At 37.8% G+C, this 19,984-nt stretch overlaps 1 protein-coding gene and 1 long non-coding RNA gene across 6 annotated transcripts in view; one reads left to right on the top strand and one right to left on the bottom strand.

Annotated features, from left to right (window-relative positions):
• CEP162 (centrosomal protein 162) overlaps positions 1-14,430 on the bottom strand; it is a 45,087-nt gene extending 30,657 nt beyond the window's left edge. The window contains exons 1-6 of one of the 5 annotated variants that reach the window (XM_032682137.1): positions 14,206-14,430; positions 13,513-13,598; positions 12,559-12,662; positions 8,897-9,032; positions 503-655; positions 50-236 (exon numbers count right to left, since the gene is read on the bottom strand). In XM_032682137.1, the coding sequence (XP_032538028.1) occupies positions 50-236; positions 503-655; positions 8,897-9,032; positions 12,559-12,618 (536 nt within the window). In that variant the 5' untranslated portion in view covers positions 12,619-12,662; positions 13,513-13,598; positions 14,206-14,430. Of the gene's footprint in view, positions 1-49; positions 237-466; positions 656-3,330; positions 3,437-8,893; positions 9,033-12,558; positions 12,670-13,512; positions 13,599-14,205 lie in introns of those variants that run through there. The other 4 variants (XM_032682136.1, XM_032682135.1, XM_032682138.1 and 1 more) reach the window with 4 other exon arrangements.
• Positions 14,431-14,969: 539 nt separating this feature from the next.
• LOC116785226 lies at positions 14,970-18,691 on the top strand. The gene is made up of 2 exons (XR_004356433.1): positions 14,970-18,159; positions 18,475-18,691. It is a non-coding gene; the product is annotated as an uncharacterized LOC116785226 (long non-coding RNA).
• The last annotated feature ends 1,293 nt before the right edge of the window (positions 18,692-19,984 follow it).

Here is a 19,984-nt window from a genome sequence, read left to right as displayed (position 1 = left end):
CACACGTGCCCACTTATACAGCCCACAACTTTTAGTCCCTTGACATTACCGTACAAATGGTGCTAGCATGAAAGAATCATTAGAATCCAGCTCTTTATTTAATCTTGAATAATCAATAGTAGAGGAAGCTTCCTGTTCAAGTTTGGCAAAGAAGATCTCTTTTTCTTCTTTTTCTTCCAAGGTATCCAATCCAACTCCCATAATACTTTGATTAGGCCCAGAAGCTAAAACTGAATCTAAATTTCAAAACAAAGAATGAACTCTGTCTATGCTTAATGTCCACATAAAATAGCCATAACACTTAGCAACAATTACAGACAGACTTATAAAATATTAACAGTATCAAATAATCACAGTATCAATAATCACTAGGAGATTTTATGAGATGCAGCTGAGGGAAGTGAAGAATCCCATCTTGCAATGAATTACGGTAAACTGCTTTTAATAGTAATTTATTTAGATATACCTAACTTCATGAAATGGTTGGGCACTCAGTTCTCACCATTTTTTTCCAGGCTGTCGCTACTCAAGGAGACAGCAACCCCATTACTTTTCTGAAGCTGCATCTTTTCCACATGCATATTCTCATAGCTTTCTCCCAGAGGCTGTGAAGTGTTCTGTATCTTGGCAAAGTTTCCATTGGCTCCAAGAATTCCTAGGAAAAAAGTTGCAATATTCTTGACTACCATCCAAAAGCTATTTGCATGACACTTCGGTCTTTCGGTCACCTTCCAGAACCAGTTTAAATGTCATGTTGCAACTGCAAAGATATGCAGGCTCACAAATCACATTCACCTAATTTCCACTGCTATAATTCTATATGTAAATCTTGTTTAATTAATTAAACTATTATATATATTGTCTTCCTATCCTTCACATCTGCACACAAACCTAAAGCTCAGCATGAAGGAAATGTAGAAACTGTAAAAACTGACTTACTGTCACATTACTCATTGAAGACAATCACACACACAGGTCCCTATACAAAAATTACATTTCTTTGTTAAAAGCCTGTTAATTTTATTTGATCTACTACCTCAGATCCCCACAGGTTTTTTAAAATTGTAGCCATTGCCTTAGCAGCTATGTTTCATTTGTTGCTTGAATGCTTTAAGGAAAAAAATAGTACTCACATTTACTTAAAGGTCACTGATGAACACCCAGTTCTTCCATTATGTATGTTTATGCAACTACAACTTGCAGTTGCTCTCCTTATTGGAATTCCATTCTTGTGAGCATTCAACATCACCTTACCAACTTTATGCTGGGTCTCAGGCACAACACTGCCTTATCTACTTCCTTAAGGAAGATTAAAAGCCAGATATTGCAGGACATTACTAATTCAAAAACTCCCTTCTGCTTACCCGTAAAACACACGTTTATACTTAGATTCTGTATAAGTTCTTGTTGGAGGACGAGTAGGAGAAAAGCTACTTATGCATTTTATCAAATGATATATGAAATTATTTAACAGTTCTTACAGAAGGGAACAGAATCTAAGTCAGTCTTTTCCAATAAGAATCTTCAGTTGGTAAAAGACTCAGAATTTGTTGTTCTGCCTGGCCACATGACGTTTAGACTGTGTCCTTGTACTGAACATACCAGAAATGGTAAAGACATTGACAACAGCTCATTTCCTGCTGCAGGAGACTGGAGGAGATACATGCATCAATAACACTAAACCAGTCTTCCATGTGCTGACCAAGTGCTTTGGCTCTGGGCTCTTCCTCTGTCCTCTATAAAGGTTCATACAAGTCCCTTTCAAAAAATGCCATACTTGCCTATATCATGACAATGGAGAGAGCCCTTTCCCTTTGGTACTGAAAATGTGGGGAAAGCAAGAGTCTCAACACCTTTTCCATCTCTACTGGGCAGCCCTCAGCATGTTTATTCTGTTAAAAAGTAGAATAGGTTTATTTCCTTCATTTCAATGACAAAGTTCCCTTGCATATTTTATTGGGAGTCTAAGATTCTACATCTTAGAAATCCACATTCCTTTATCTAACTTCAGCTCCGTCCTCACTACAGAGCTCTGACTGATTTGCCTTGCAAACAACAAATAAATGTCAGAGACATTATCTGATGCTCCACACGCATACAGGTTAATGCCTAAATAAACACATACTGGTAAATGCCTAAATAAATACATATTGCTACTACACTGAAAAGTATAAAATGGAAAGCTCAAAGTGCTGAACAGAGGCAAAAAACTGCAAATAGCCCATTTCTCAGGTAGCCAAAAGCAGTAATTCAAAGCGATTTACCCAGATGGAACTCTATTCTAGTTATCAAGGCAGCAAATAGGAGTCTGTTTGCAGCAGGGTCACAAGTTTTTTGCAGAGCTTTAGATTAGCCATAATCTCGCCAGACCCCAAACACCTGATTTTTGAATATGTTAGCAGAATCAAATGATAAACTGTGACTGACCTCCTATGCAGAGATTTGCAAGAAAGGAGAAGTGAATATAAGTCAGTAAAAACCCAATTAGAAAGTTTAATAGAATAAAATATTAAAAACCCCCACATTTTCCTGTGTTGTTTTATTTAAATAATCTCAAATTCAATGACATTTCTGAACAGATGTACATTGATCTTGAAGGCTTCCTTGGATTTATGTAAGCTATCTAAAAATTTTTAAGTATTTTTCCAGTCAGTGTTTGAGTCAAATCAGTTTTTTTTAAAAAAGCACCTCCCATAATAATCTGAAAAACAAATACTGTTTTTGTAGCCATTAAACTTTGCAACTTAGCCACTCTCAACACCCAGACACACACCCCAGATTACAGGAGACTCTACTGTTGCTAATAAAGGTAAGACTGTTTTCGTTCACCCTACACAATCTGAACTTTGAGAAACCTATCAAACTTGGAAAAAAATATCAACTTGTATGGATTTTGAAGTAATTTCACTGTGTTTTGGCTGTTTGAACAGTTCTACTTGTTTCTGGGGGGCTAGCAAGAGTGATTTTTTTTTTTTTTTGGAGGGGAAGGGTATTTGTTATTTTTTGTAAAGACTTCTTAAAGCAGCAGTTTTCTTGAACTCTAAAGATTCCTACCTGTTACTTCAAATGCAACATTTTGTAAGGCTAGTGATACACAGTATTCTTTTTTTAAAGTCCTGCCACTTGTAATTAATTAAAATAAGAACCTAGGTTTCATTTAGAAAAGTATTTCTAATCACCACATTTGAAAAGTTTAAAAACAAATAAAAAGGATTCAAACAATGACAAATATCTAATTAAAAAGTAACTTTTTTCCCAATTTGACCAAGACTGTCAGAACTGGGTCATTTTGTTTTTTTAATATCATACAGAATGCAGTAGATTTGTTACCCTCAGAATTGTCTGGACTGTCAGAAGCAAGGGTTCCTTCTTCTTTGTTTAAGTATGGATCCTTCTTGTCCTTATGAAATTTTTCCAGCATTTTGAATTTAGACAAAGCCTTGCTGCGAGATGCACTAGAAGAAGGTTTAGAGGGAACTACTTCTAAGTGTACATAAACATTTAAACATTTTTATGCATAATGGACAGGGAATAAAGAGAAAAATAAGATGTGAGACTTCAAATTAACACTTCTGAAAAAGTAATACAGTTTAGTTTCTTGTAGATTGAATTGTGTCTAATTTTTCTATCTAGAACTAAAAATTAAAGTTCATACTTATAACTTCTGAGAATATAAATTCTTTTCTCTCTCTCTTTTATTTTTAAAAGAGAGAAATTCCTTCTTGCTCCATGTATACTTTTCATTCAAATATACTGTTCGAGGAGTTCAATATTTTACCTGAAGGAAAAGGAAATCAGTAAAACTACTTCAACAGGTTTTGGAAGCAAGCATCTAGATCAGCTCAAAGGAAAGTGGAAAAACATAGGTACATGAGTGGAAATTACTATTGTCTTTATCATTGTCAGGTATAGAACTGCATGCTGTTTGCTCAAATCCTTGTGGGGACTCGCTGAGTAGCAAATACAATCAAGCTCCTTCCATTCACATTAGCAGCATTAAGTTTTAGATAACAGTACCTATGCTGAAAACTGCTCTCATGAATCTTAGATGATAGTCTCACTACACCCTTTATATACCTTAGGCTAGCCATATGATCTGTATAAAGTCTTTTTTCCTTGCTTAAATTGTCAGGGTGGAAGAGGCTTCTAAACTGACTAATTCAGAGAAAACTCTTAGTTACAGGTCTTTTGAATTTACCTTGGTACAAGAGACAGAGTAACCTAGGAGATCAGGCTACATACCTCTGCCACCTAGAAACAGGAGTATGGGGATATGTGACCAGAAACTAACACAACTCGAACATGGAAGATGACTAAACATTTACTGGGAAACAAAACGTAGACAGCATGCCTTCTGTTGTACATAATGCAAACATCTGATACCTTTTAAAAGTAATTTGAAATTTAAAAGTAATTTGAAATAACTACCAAAGTCTTACCGTTGCTCATATTTCAAATATTAATCCTAATTTGAGAAATAAATTAATTTTTAGTGTTTACCTCCCAGACCGAGATGCTTTATAGCTATTCTATGAAAGCGAGGCTTATGAAAACAGGGCAGCACGTACATTCTAGAAAGCTAACACAGGGAAATATTTTATAGGCTATATACTAGCTCACCAACATGATCTAGAGACCAAGTGCCAAATATTTCATTGCCATGACTCTCCAAAGCATTATTGATCTGCTTGAATTTAACACCAACGCCATGTTTAAACCAGTACAAGTTAATTGATAGTGTCTTTTAGAGAAAAGTATTTAATGGATCAATGCTTATAATTTTTAATTATTTTTTGGAGTTTCTCTTTGGATAGCATAAGAAGTGACTTCATATAAAAGGCAGAATCTGAAGTTACACTGACTAAAATAATCCTACAGATTAAACAATTCAAGTTTGTCATTATTACACCAATCACTGCTTCCATTGCAGGGGCAGCATGCACAGAGCAGCACACTGGTCAGCAGAGCAAATAGAACCACATCAATAGAAAATGAGTAAAATGCTTATCTGACTGTGGTCTTTGAAATTAAACAAGTAAAACAATGAATATTAACATTTCTTGAGTATGTAATACAGAAAGTTTAGTAAGCAGGTATTTACTAGAGATGAGAGATTTTTGTTTAGACTTTCAAAGTTACCCCCTCTCTTCCCCAGGCTTACATTCAACACTGTCTGTCCTACTACATCAGTATAGGTAGTGATATAGGATGTTACAACAATTGAGCAAAAGTTCACACAGTTATTAGTTTCTTCTGGAAATGACAAATGAAGTAAGTGGCAGCTTGTTTTCAGTGAGAACACAATGGTCAAATGGACAATTTGCTAAGGGTTTTCTATACGAAACACAGTAGCAATACAAGGTTAATACTAAACAGATATATCAAATTTAATCAAATACCAGACTGCGAGTCTGAATGGGGACTCTTTTGTCCACTATTTTCCACTATTTCAGCATGGTTTTCTGTCAGTTTCTTCTCTTTTCTCACTTTAACAAATTTTGTTTGAAAATCTTGAAAAGACAAACAGCAGGAACAGACAGGCAAGCAAGACAGGACAGGAATTCTTATTATCCAATTTCTTTTTTATCATTTAAATGACAAAAGCAAGTAGAAAGGACATTAGTTAGAGGTAGGTCTTTAATGTGCCCAATATGGAAGACAGTGTCTTGAATCATAATTTGCACATTTCAGTTTAAAGCTGAAGAACAGAGTTTAAATGTGCCTAGAATAAGTAGTGGAGTTATCTTAAAATGGAATTGTTTTAAAAGAACTTTATAGTTCTCAGTCAAATGAATAGAATTAATCTACACTGTTACCATTAATCTACAAAACCTGGTACAAGATGCGTTGGGGAAAAAAAAGACAAAAAATAAATGTACAGCAGATATTTAGTCTTATTCTCTTTGCCTTTCAAGAAAGCATGATACAGATACCAAAGCAACTCAAAATTAAAACCTCAAACTGGAAACAATCTATCAGCTTGGTGTACTGTACAAGCTAATTAGACAGACTTTGTTAGGATAACAATATATCTCTATACAGTGACACCCAAACACACCAACTGATAGATATGGAGCATGTATTTGTAATGCAGTGCCACACTGTGGGTGGAGCTGGGATTTATACATTTACATAAGTTTGATTCATCACGATAAAACTCTTTAAAAATACTAATTCTAAAACTCTTTAAAAATACTAATTCTATACTAATTTTTGATAATGTCCTATCTGCAACCAACACGGAGGTTCAAGCCTAGGAGAATACACATGGATCTCCACAAAATTTCAAAGTATGCCAACATTACACTTTTCAGAAATTAAGTTCAGCTTATTTTCATATTTGTTACCACCACATCAATATTTTTATTTTTTCCCATAGGACAATTGTTTTGGTATTTAGGGGACATTTAATAACCTTATGAAGAACTACAAATCTAAATCGTCATCTTCTCAGTCATCCCATGCAGTAACTTACATTGCAATGCTGCTGTGCCTTCATCCACTATTAATATGTCTGAGCAACACACTACACAATATATAACTGCTGAAGAATATTAGATCTGGCAAAACTGTATTTGATAAAGTACTTGGAAGCATAAAAGACAAACAGAGAGACACACAGCAAAATATCAGCATCTCTATAAGCCTATCCATGCTGAATTTCTTATTGTCATCTGACCTGTCAATTTAAAACACCATAAGTGTATCTATATGAACTAAAATCATAGCACAGTTTGTGGTGTGTACACATGTCTAAATCCTCCTCTGTGTATAGGATTCATACTTTTCAGTTATAGCCAGATAAAACTGCCGAGGAAAACTCAGTTTATCCCAAAGGTGGCCAAGTTCGTGTCTGCAAACGCCTCTCTTTTGACTCCAAGCTAACTGCCCTCCAACTAAGTCCCTGGTTAGCAGAATGGCATTCACCATAGTACACATTATGCAATTGCTACCATTTGCAAGTGTCCAGTATGACAAATATAGCCCTTTCCTCTTGGGATGATACAAACAGGACATCCGCTTCATGCCACAGACTATCCTCTTCTTGCCAAGATAGAAAATGGAAAGCCTTCCAGTAGGAATTAAAGGCCTCTCTGCCTGGCAATATTAAAGTACTAGCTGGGACATGGTTTACTGCATATGCCCCATGAGCGTGGAATTCTATGCTGAGTGGTGACAGAGGGGTAAATGAAATAAAACTAATAATCTGGCTGGCATAAGTGGTGCTTGGATAAGAACTCAGTGCACAGATCTAGCATATTTGGTGTACGTTCCTATATTCTCACTTTTATTATGTCCAACATGTTGGACCTTTGATTCAAAAAGCATTACACAGGTTACTTGCAACTTCCTCCCAAAAAATCCAGCCCCTCACCAAGACTATGAATATGAACAGGTTAGCTTCTTTTGCATGTAAATTGATTCCATACTGGCAAAACTGGGTAGGCTCACCATTTGAATGTTTTTCTGTTAAAGGAGAAGGTTTTCTTAAGAGAGACCTTAAAAAGCTTACCAGATATTTCCATACATCAATAAACTGCAGATCAAGCTTGTTTCAGTTCTAATGCCTTTACCTCTAGGTAAACTACATAGCTGATAAGATACTCTTAATTTAAAAAATGAAAGTGGTGAAACTTATCTGCATGGAACAATTTGATATAATCACTTTGCTGCTTCTGATTCTGCTTTTAATATTTCTTAAGCCACACAAGTACTGTTCTCTAAAACTTGTAATCACTCTGCCTTTTAAGAACCCATTCCAGTGTGTTTTGTACCACGAGAAGCATCAAAGTTGGGTTGCCTCAAGCTCAGAAAAACCATGGAAACATGCTGAAATTCTAACATCACCAGATGAGGTCATGCTAACCTCTTAATTCTCACACTGCCCAGCAAGAACACTCTGTCCTTCCATTTTTTGAAAAGCTCATAACTACCTGATAAGAACTTGCTCATATCCATCTGAGTTTTACAGCAACATCTTAAAAGGCCAGAGACATAAGAAGTCCAGGCACCACCTATTAGGGTTATGCCTAAATGGCACAAGTGCTGACTAGGATTTGATTCCTAACTAGGACAGGACAGAGCTATGCTTAAAATCAGAGACTACCAACAGTATTTTAACTCTGTCATATGAAAAACTGATTTTTGTAACTTTCTGTTAAGCTCCAGTTATAAGAAATACAAATCATGAAAATTAAGAAGCCCCCAGTTACTACAAGAGGCAATCACCCTGTGGAAACTCACTACTCATGCACTTTACTATCCAAGAAGAAAACAATGGAGAAATGAAAAAATAAAGGCAGAAATCTTGCAAACAATAATGTATTTTCTTCCAGAACTATATGACCATGTCAGTACATGGCCACCACAGCCCATTTCACCTAAAGCCATGGCTCTTGGCAAGGCAAATGTTGAGGATACTGACATATACATCAAGCTGATGTTGAAAAGTTTTTCTATGGTTTTCCAACCTATTACAAATGTTGCAGTTAGCATAAGTCTATACAAATTGATCTTTTTCCTATATAGTTTTGAAAATAGAAACATATAAAAAGGCAGTATAAGGAACAGGTTGGCTACAAAACATATCTACCAATATTTTAGCAGAATTCATAAGTAACGTTTTCTAATTATTTAACTATTTATAATGTGCTTATTCTTTACAAGTTTCAGTAATTCAAAAGCTACAGAAAAAACCAGCAGCTCACAGCTTGAATATGAACCCTTTTAAAAAATACAACTCTATTTGAGTTTTATACTTTACAAACTTGCATTGTAATGTTCTAAAACACTTGACTGGCATCAGCTTGATCTGAAACCAGGCCTAATATGCAGTATGAGAAAGAACTAGCCTGACCCCCTGTGGCCAAAATACTGCAAAACTATGTATTACCACCATCATCCAAATCTTCCTCAGACATCCACCATGGCATTGAATTCTTTTTCTTCCTTCCTTTTTCCCTGGGCTGTCCCAATGTCTCAAGGATGCTGGACTTTTTCTTTGAATTTCCAAGTGAATCATCTGAAAGAGACTGAATCAATTGCATACAAGGTTAAAGACAGCTTTTATATTTTCACATTGTTTAACTGTTTTTCAGCCACTTGATTCTGGACTTTTGAGTCCAGATGCCTTTCTTTACTCCCCACTGTCTGCCTTTGCTGTATATGCATGACAAAGCTGGTTAAGAAAGAATAACTATATTCATGTGGCATAAATACTGAGTATTATAATAACCCCACTGCCAGAGTCTGAATATGTTAAAAGCTAATAGAGAGTATATGTTCAAATGAATAGCATAATCAGCTCTTTTTCAATTAGTTGCAACACATAAAACCCAAAATCCTGACTACATCCCTGAAGATAATACAGTAAATCAGAAACAGTTTTGCCTTGTTTTGTACATGAACAACATTATTAATATTCAAAAAATAAACATTCTAGCTCCCAGTAAATCATATTTCAGAAATTAATTTTATACTTCGTATTCATGGAATATAATAGAAATGCCAGAGTCATTCCTACCCAACTGTGTATTAAGCTTTCTATGTGTTAGTCATCCACACTGATTTTGACTGATGGCTTAAATCAATGGAGAGAAGGTCTATGAGTATGAACATCCTACGAATTTAAGTTACTGAAGAGTAACAGGAAGGAAAACACAACCAAACTCTGCTCTTTTCCTTTATTAAAGCTCTTTGTGGCCTACAGCAGGCTCAGCATCACAATTATATGTCCATTCACTGAACATGGAAATACACTCGTTAAGCTTGATCAGTAAACTGGGGTTAAGGGGAGTGGAATATTTTTTATCTAAATTTTTAGCTATAACTGCTGAAACCAATTGTCCTAAAGTGTCTTAAAGAACACAGTGAATAGTTAGCAAAAGCCGTAAACAGTAAGAAACAACAAATTCACAAACCAAATGTATCATATGGCAAAATTTCAAAAGCTTCACTTTTGTAATAGTCACAAATAAGAAAATGTGATAGTATAAACAGAATGCTAGAGGCAACAGGATTGTGGGTACTTAATATGTAAAACACAAGGGTGTATTTTATTAAAACAAGCCTCTGCAGTCCACTGCCTGATTCCTATTACATAAAAGCACTACCACAAAAGCCTACCTTTACTATATGATTAATGCTTCAACCTATATGTGCCTAACAAGAACATCCATAAATCAAATGACAATTACATAAAACAATAATTTAAGAAAAATTATAATATCATCATCATCATCATCATGGCCGGGTTTTGCGAACGAAGATTTGGGAAAGGTTCTATCCACATTTGTTACAAGCACACTGGTGGCTGATAAGGCCAGTATGAGACAGACATGTCCGACTGCAAAAGGCACAGCAGAAAGACTCCTTAGGTGGTATATTCTATTCTTATTAATATCTCTGACCAAGAACATCTTTAGAGCTTATGGTTTGAGAAAACTAAATGCTTGTCATATAGACTAAGAAAGAAAAAAGTGCTCTGAGCCTCGCATTTTAATAAAATGCAATTTTAATAAATTATTAAACTGCTAGACAACAGGATATATTGCAATTTCTTTAAGTTGGCTCAGTGACACAGAACAAAACAGCTTTACATTCCTAACATATATCCCACAAATAACAACTTCCTTACACTAGTCACCACACAAGTACTAATGCCAGTGTCTCCGAAGGTCAGAATGCCTCCTGCACTAGAAGCACTGACAGGTGCTTGAAGCAAGCTCTGTTATCACTTAGCTCTTACTTTTACAACTAACAGTATCCTCTGCTCTGCAAGCAGAACTTCAGTGATGCTCATATGCCTTAGTGTATTGTAACTAAAGAACCTGAAACCCCCACAGGTTGGTCTCAAGTTCTGGAAACTTTCTGTGCCCACCCATCTTGTCAACTGCAGACAGTTGGGAAAGAAATGTGCATTTTTCTCAACATGTCAGTTATCTTGATAGTGAAACTTCCAGATTTTTTCCCTTCCTTCGGAAAAAAAAGTAAATAAATAAATAAATAAATCAACTTTTGAAAGATTTGCTTAAACAATATTAAGTCTTCCCCAAACTACTGAGAAACAGTTTTTATTACTCTCCCCACCGTTATGCCCTAAACACAAACATCACCTACAGAGAGATTTCAAACAATGGAACACATCAGCTTCTCATCTTTCTCACATTAAAAGGCCACACACTTTTTATTAAAAAAAAAAAAAAATAAAAGCGAAGACAGGAACATAAAAGAGGATGCATGTGTAAAAGTAACAGAGAGTAGACACCGTCGTTGTTATCTGAGTCTGTATCCAGCTGGCAAAACGCAGAACATTGCACATTTTTAATGACTCGATTTGTAGGTTTAAAATAGTTTTAGTTTGAAATGAAGATATGAGTTGTTAAAAGTTACATTATCTGGAACATGCCAAATACCACTTAGACTAAGTTAATACAGCTATTGTGATTTTTTTTTCTAACTTAAGGATTCTCCATGTGGGCAATAGCTGAGGAGCAAGAAGAGCATGTCAAATGAGGAACAAATACAAGAAGCAATCATATGCAGATTTTTGACAGATGCTCAAAACAAATAAAAGAATAAACCTTTTTTCTCTTCCCCAGAGCAACTCCCTTCATAGCAACAGTAAGTAAAGAACTTTTGAAGGAACTGCACACAGGCTAATTTTTAAATTCTACTAATATTAATAATTTTCAGTGAATTCAGGAGTGTTAACTCAGCTACATCATCAAATTAAATAACTTTTAGCAGTCATTACATTGTAGCGCAGCCTCTACATCAGAAAAACTTCAGGCATACATTATATATAACAGACACCAAGAATATTCTCTGCCATCACTAGCTATGCTTATATAAGGTATAAAATCTAGTAAAGGCCTTATGTACGTGGTATATATATATTTTAGAGTTACAACACTGTCTGATAGACTGGAAGGCTGAAATTACAGGTCTAGTTGCAGTGAAAAAACGTACCTAGTCAGGGCATTTTGGTCATGTCTTAGCTTAAGTCATAACTCACAGACTTGCATGATTTTGCCTGCACTCAAAATCATCAAGTGCCATGAGGAAGGAAATTAATCTAATTCAAATTTTCTAATCACTACAACGTGCTTCATTTTATACAAGAATTTTTAACTAGACTTCAGTGCAAGTAAGTATTGCATAATAAAATAAGGAAATTTTTAAAACATAGCTTGTGTCTATACACAGGAAGAGTTTTAAACCTCATTTTTAATTACATATCAATTTGAAGCTTCTGTTACTAAGTAACACATGCAATAAAATCAAAGCAAAAATCAAGAAGCAAAGGATCTTTCTGAAGATACAACCTAGCAATTACAAAATATTTATTTAATCACAAAGCTGTTCTCTTGACTTCAATACAGCAAAATAATATGAATTAAGTTTAGCAATTAAAACCTTGCAAAGATCCACACATAAGACCACTATGTAAATTATGTGATAAAAGCACATTGAATCTCCAATTTCATATTCTTCTAGATTCAAATCTTCTCAGTATTTTAACAGAGAAAAGGGATTTGACCTTGCCCTCAAACATACCTCTTTCAGAAACTCTTCAAACTGCTCATCTAAATCTTCTTTTGAAAATCGATGAGCCATAATCTTCAACTGGATGTTACCTTCCACACAACTGAGTTTAAAAACTAAAATTTAAAATAAAAGCAAACTTAATTGAATGCATTCTGAAATTAGATGTAACCTGGTGATTTGCTTGAATAGAGAGCTATAAGCAGAAAAAAAAAAAAATCCTGAGAGATGAAACATTATTCCTCCCATCCTTAATCTAAACTGAATGAGACATATTAAACATCAATCAATGCAGATATACCTAAATTATCAAAATTTCTTATAAACAACAGCTTCAGTAATTAAACTTTGAGGGACAAATAAAATATGATTCTCTTTAGCAACTTTACATTTTTCTTCAAAAAACAGCACTCTTGGCTACCCACAATTAAGCATTTTGTCAATAATCAAAAAAGAATATTTGTAATATTCTGCAGTAATATTTCCCATCCATTTTAAGGGCTTTTAATTCCTTTCTTTTAATTCCTTTCTTTTTTTCTCCAAGACTGGACACATCTGGTACTGTAGGTTTTGTTTCATCATCTCTGCTGTACTTAGGACTTGGTTATCAATAAATATATGAAAATCTTTTAAGATTAGAGAATGAGATTTGTTTTGATCTACAGCGACACAGAAAGCCAGTGGCTCTTGCCTCCCTCCCATTCCTAGGAGTCTGCATTGATTTTTCAGGTACAAAATAAGCCCCACACTCAAAAGGCTACAAAGCTTTCGTGTATCACACTGCTCAACACATATGGCTGCCTTCAAAACTGCATATGTATAGCAGCATTAAACTACCCTAGCATCTTCCAGGCTGAGAAGTGCTATGTAAACATAAAAGGGCTAAACATTTGCAGAAATGCTTTTACCATTAATAAAAACTTCTCCCAATATGGAGCCCACTCAGTGCACAGGACTGTTACCTACCTAGTAAATTGATTTTGACAGGCGAGTTGTGACAACTGCTTCCTGCTTTCACTCCTTAAGCATCCATAGACCACCCGACACTTTGGCTTTGGCAGTTAAAAAAAAAGTTATATAGCAGACTGCCCAGACTTTGAATTGAATAAGATATCCTTATGTAAGCATTTGGACAATATCTCTGAAAACATGGTAAGTAGATTAAGAATGCTCCCTCTCAGGACACACATAATCCAGTACCCTTTTATACTTTTGCATCAAAGAACACTTGACGCTAAATGTAAGATGCTTTAGCAGTTTACTAGCTGTGCCAACTAATTCAGCAAGTCGGGAATACTTCATCCTAGCCTTGCCAGAAAAACAAAGTGATTCTTCCAACATTATCTGTACTTCTGCCTACCTTATAACTACAGCTTTTATAAAAACTAACATTATAAAGCTTTATTTTTCAAAAGGACAACAAATACGTCAGAAAATTTCCGTAACAGAAGATCAGAAACACTGCCCTTAATAAATACACTTTTCAGTCATGCCTTTAGACTTGGAGGCTCACAAATGGCTTTGTGCACAAAACAAAAGCGGCACTTGCTGGGATATATGCTACAACACAGCAGCGCAGGAAGCAGTAGTTTTGAGGAGGTATGGCTAAACCACAGGAATGAGGGAAAGCTTAAAACAGCTCAACTCATTTCATGTAACCTTTTAATCATTGCAGCCGTGACCTGATCCTTCGGCGGCTTTCCCTGGAGCACACGCAGACTGGCACACGGCAGCGCAGGGGCTCGGACACGGGCGGGCAAGGCTCGGCTCGGCTCGGCTCGGCGGCCCAAGGGGCCGCTCCGGGGAGCGGCGAGGACGGGGGAGACGCGGTTCAGAGCGGGGCACTGCCCCTGCAGCGCACCTGGACCGCGCCGGGCCCAGTCGGCGACGGCTGCCCCGCTCCCCGGCGGCGCGGTTGCCTGGGAAACCCTCCCGGCCACCGTCCCGCCCGCCAGCAGGGACCGCCCCACGTGATCCTGCCAAATCTGCCGGCTCGTCTCCCCTCTGCCCGCCGCGGGACGCACGTGACGGGAGCGAACGGGCTCTGGCGGCCATTCTTGCCGCGGGAGAGCCCTGACGGGAGGGGACGGGTTCCTTAGGCCATTCCTGCCGCGGGAGAGCCCTGACGGGAGGGGACGGGCTCCGTTGGCCATTCCTGCCGCGGGAGAGCCCTGACGGGAGGGGACGGGCTCCGTTGGCCATTCCCGCCGCGGGAGAGCCCTGACGGGAGGGGACGGGCTCCGTTGGCCATTCCCCCCGCGGGAGAGCCCTGACGGGAGGGGACGGGCTCCTTTGGCCATTCCTGCCGCGGGAGAGCCCTGACGGGAGGGGACGGGCTCCGTTGGCCATTCCTGCCGCGGGAGAGCCCTGACGGGAGGGGACGGGCTCCGTTGGCCATTCCCCCCGCGGGAGAGCCCTGACGGGAGGGGACGGGCTCCGTTGGCCATTCCCCCCGCGGGAGAGCCCTGACGGGAGGGAGTCGCGGAAGTGGCCGGGCGTGCGGAGCGGCGCCCCCTGGTGGGTGGCGGGCTAGCAGCGCCGGCGGGTCCGGGATCGGGTCCGGGAGCGGCCTCGGCGGGATTGTGTTGGGTAAACTTCCGTGTCCAAGCATCCAGGAGCCACTCTGGTGGTCGCACTCTCACCACCTGAGCTGGGACCGAAGCCCCTCCACAGCAACAACACCCCACACTCACACAGTCAGACAAGGTTTCCTTCTGGCTCGACCCCACACGCTTCTCCAGAACCAGAAGTCGTTCAAGTGATCCTTTGGGAAAGCAAGAAGGAAAAAGTTAGAAGTGTGTCGCTTTCCCTAATGCAAAGGTCAAACTCAAAGCAAACCTTTTCGCTTTTACACAGAAATCCCCTCCTAAAGCTTTCCTAATGTTTCCGCCTTGGTTGTCGGCCCTTGTGCTTTTAATACATTTTAGCACATCTCTGGAAATGTTTAAAATAGGCAGAGAAATTAATGACCCCTGTTTCCCTGACCACTGTCTCTCAAATAACCACAGAACAATTGCAGTCTGTGCTTGCATGTGCTTTCCAGTGAGGGACTGTCAGTTGTGTTTGTTGTGAGAGTCACGTTGCTTTAAGAATTTTTATGCCAGCATTTAGTAAATGGCAAAATAAAACAAGTTCGCTTAAGAATACAAATGAACATTGTTCACACACACACACACACACACACACACACACACACACACACACATTTTGATTCTCTCTTCAGCAGACTTGGAACGAAAAGATTTCAAAAGGAAGTTTTCTTTGGTAAGTGTTGGATACTCATCGCAAGTGAGAAACTAGTTAAAGTCCTATTACTGTCTCATTTCCTGTTAGCTTGAGAGATAAAGACAGTGCTTCCAATATGGTCTTTATGTATCCCAGATTTTTTTTTTATGCTAGTATAAATTATAGTTTAAATTCAAAGAAGCAAAGAAATATGGGCTCTGTATTTTCCACACAAGTCTACAGGAATTACTTTGCTAAAGGTGCTGCAGCACTTCTTTCAATCAAGCCTATTGTCTGCAGATGGAGTATTGTATTTCTATTTGCAAAGTATTATTTTTCATCTTTGTGGGCAACTTCTGCTGCTCTCTACAGAAAATGTGGGATCTGATCAAGGACAGGACACCCACATGAACTAATATACTAGAACAATTTGTTACACGTGACAGCCTACTGATGGTGAAAACATCAGTTTCCAACGTTTACTCTTTTGTTGCATGAAAAAGCATGGAGTGAGGCATAAGCATTTAAAGAGAAATATGGAAATTAATTAAAAGAATGTCAGTCTGATGCTGCATGCCTTGATCCTGCTCAGATTTAAGCCAATGCAAATTTTGCTATTAACTTCAAAGCGATAGCTGTGACATCATTCATTGATCATGAGAGTTATTGCATATATGATCAAATAATCACATCAAGGGCTTGGTCCTTCAAGCTGCTAAAAAACTGTTGCACATTGAAGCTTTTCTATTTGCAGAAATATGTTCAAAGAGCCTTGTACAAAGTATAGAAAAATGTGCAGAGGGATCAATGCTGTTGGAAACCTCAGTGCCCATATGGGAAAGAAAAAAAATTCAAACCACTCTTGATGACTGTGGTGGAGAGGAGGCATAGCCTGGTGTTGAAATGTCATCCAGTGCATTCAAATAACATGCACAATAGCCACTTAAAAAGATTTTCATTTCCTTCTAATGCCAACCAGTTGGAGCAGTTTTCTCAAGAGCTCTTAACAGTGGAGCTTAAAAAAGGGGAGAGCAGGGCTAACCACAAAGTTCAGCCAGGAACATGGCAATTTGGGCGGCAATGCTAGTAAAGCAGAAGGATGGACACAAATTCTGAAATAGATCCTGCTGGACCCCAAATTATAAGGTAACATTGTGGCTCTGCTGGCATGTGTGGGAAGCCTTTGTTGACTTCTATGAAACCAGATTTCACTGCTGTAGTCATTAGCTTCTCGTTTAAATGTGTGGCATGTGTGCACTTAGCACATATGTTTTTCTTGCCAAAACAGCAAAAATATAAGGCTTCATGTATTAGTATAATAATTTCAAAATATTAACAGCAAAATTAAAAGGAATAACATATCCGCACTTTTGTTTTGTTGTCTAATTTCAGTTTTGTATCATCTATAAATGTCAATGGGGAAAAAGACATCAAATAAAAAAGAAACAAAAATGTCTGCCACATTCAGTTTGGCTGAAGCTTTGCATCAGATGGTATTTCAGTACTGAACTTGCAAATATGTGAAATATGAGATTATGATAATAAATATTTAACTGTATTCTTGGTTATGTTTTTTTAAGGGTTAACAGTTTTCTACTGAATGAAAAGCAAACAAACAGTGGTGAACTAAGAAGTTAAAACTGCATTCTCTGTGTATACCCACTGTGATAATACTTCCTTAAATGACAATGCAATAAAAACCCTTTCCAGTATATGCATCAGAAAAAGGATTCCCTAACTACAAGTTGCACAGAAAATTGAAAAATCATGTGGAATGTATTTCTTGTGAGAGAAAATGGTAGTTAAATTAGGATTAGTTATAAAATAGTTCACCCCACTATAATTTCAGTTTGAAAAAACATTTTTAATATTTTCACTTTTGGTTCACTGCAGGTCTTATTTTGTTCTGCCACTGATCACCATAGTCCTCAGATCCCAAGGGTTGGATTTATGGTTGACTGTGTTACAGTAGCTAGACTGAACTTAGCTTCTCACCCTACGGGTTTTTTCCATCATGCAGTTTCTCCACAGGCTGAGAACTGAATTCTGTGCTGTGTTTCAAATTATCCCAGAGACCCAGATTGGTCGCGAATCTTATTTCCGCTTGTGTCCCTTGAAGGGAGCTGCAAAGTTTGGAGTTTGGAAGCTGGGCTGTCACATTTCTGGCCATTTCCTGTTTTCAGCAAGTTAACAGACGTGCACTGTTTCTCATACTTTTTGAAAGTGGATCTTCCCTATGTCTCATTTGTGTAAATGTTTAATTGCCTTAATGTTGTGCCCTGTCCTGCCAAATTTTCAGTTCCTCGGGAAGAGTGCATAGTTGCTGTAATTACTGGCTGCAAGAATAAAACCTTCACCATCATAAAGGAAACTTTCCTATCAGCAACAGTAAGCATTTAAAAGTGCCTTCAAGAGGGTAAATGTTTGCAGTCAATAATTAAAGCTGCTTCTCACTTACTCAGATTAAAATGCATTTGCCAACATTTAACACTAGTTTTTCTTTCATTTCCTGATTCTCCATAAACTTGTTCAAAAACATTGCTCTACTGTGTAATCCAGCTAGTGGAGCAAGATCCCTCCTGTTTACAACCTTTCACTTTTGACAAATCCTGGGAAAATGATTGCACAAAGATACAAACATAGCTGGTGTGACCAATTGTAACATTTTTGAACTAGACTAATGTTGTCCTATGCCTACTGTAGGTCCTTCTTTGCCAGTGAATATTCTCGGTTCTTGACATCAGGCAACATGCTCACAAATCCTACTCAACAGGACTGGAAAAACAACTTGGGTCGCTTCCACCTCAGAGTCATTTGAACTGCAAACCCTCATCTGCCGTGAATATTCTCCTTTGTATATAGAAAGTTTTGTAATAAATTTTTCTCTCTGTGTGAAGACATGCTGCATATGTTTGGTTTAGAAAAAATTAAGGTAAATATTCTTGGTGGCTTAGGAAAGATTAAACTCAGAAAATTCTGCAAAGAAAAATGAAGTGTTTTGATTTATTCAAATTTTGCAGATCCATAACATCTTTCATTGGCCCTGACAACATATCTGCTTAACACTGGCAGGAATATTAGCTGTGCATTTCAGATTTTCACTTGGTTATTTTTAGTTCTTCTGAAGCCTGGGAAATAAGAAATATAACCGCTTTGAACAGTCTGAAAGAGCCAACTCTAGCAGGGCCTCTGAATCTGATTAGATAAAACAACAAAGAGGTTCTGTTAGGGCAGAGGCAGGAAGAACTAAGGTGGGTGGCAATATCTGTCATAACTCAGGGGAAATGTAGCCTCAAAGCACTCAAAAGTGGGTGAAAAAATAACATAAGCAATAGACAACTTTCCCACATCTTAGGTCACTCTATGAATGCAGTTTGAAGAACTTTCTCTGCCTCCACTTTTTTTTTTTTTTTTGCATTTTTAAAGTACAATAAACAGCACATGCATGTGTGTTTATATTAAAAAGCTGGTTTAGAGGAACATCGTTTCTCTACGGATAAGTAACCAAAAAAGCACAGTGTGGCAACTGCAATTACATTTGTCAGTACAGAAACAGTATAAGATTTAAAGGGATAGATTTGCAGTTTTCAACATTTTCCTCAGAAAGTAAATTAGCTTAAGAACTGCCACATTAGGAGATTTCTCCCTAAAAAAAGCTAGTCATAACACTGCATTGCATCCTACTGTCCAAAAAAGGATCAAACTGTTGTGTTCAGTGCAACTGGGAAGTCTTTAGTCTTTTGGGAGGTTGATTTAAAAATGATATGTTATTGGAGTGGTGGAACCCTGGAACACCCACTCGGCTAAGGATTATGTTTCCCTATTTTCAGTGTAGGATGCTTATTTTATGATGGGAGAGATTGAAAGAAAGATTTGTACATTTTCTCAGGAAAATCAGTCAAAATGTTTTTGAAGTTGCTGTGCATCCAGGATGTTGAACTTTGTCTGTGTTAGAGGCTGGGAGCATTACCTGTTTGAAGCCCACCACTAAGTGTGTCCCACTGAGAAACGTGCTGCTTGTTCTTCCTATTAGAGGTTTATGAGAACAGTCCCTCCAACCTGCTCTTTCCCTGCCTGTAGCTACCAGCATTTCCCTGGTAACTCTGTCTTCCCTGGGACAGGTGGGGTGTGTAATGGTAGGTCCATACAGGTAGGGTAATTAATGCTAATTGGATACCAGTTTTCATCGCTCCAGTGGTTCAGCCCCCGCTGT

Source organism: Chiroxiphia lanceolata, chromosome 3, assembly GCF_009829145.1.
Source record: "Chiroxiphia lanceolata isolate bChiLan1 chromosome 3, bChiLan1.pri, whole genome shotgun sequence".
NCBI classification, from domain to species: domain Eukaryota; kingdom Metazoa; phylum Chordata; class Aves; order Passeriformes; family Pipridae; genus Chiroxiphia; species Chiroxiphia lanceolata.
The sequence above is the reverse complement of the archived record's forward strand: the minus strand, read 5'-3'. Positions and strand labels throughout refer to the sequence as shown.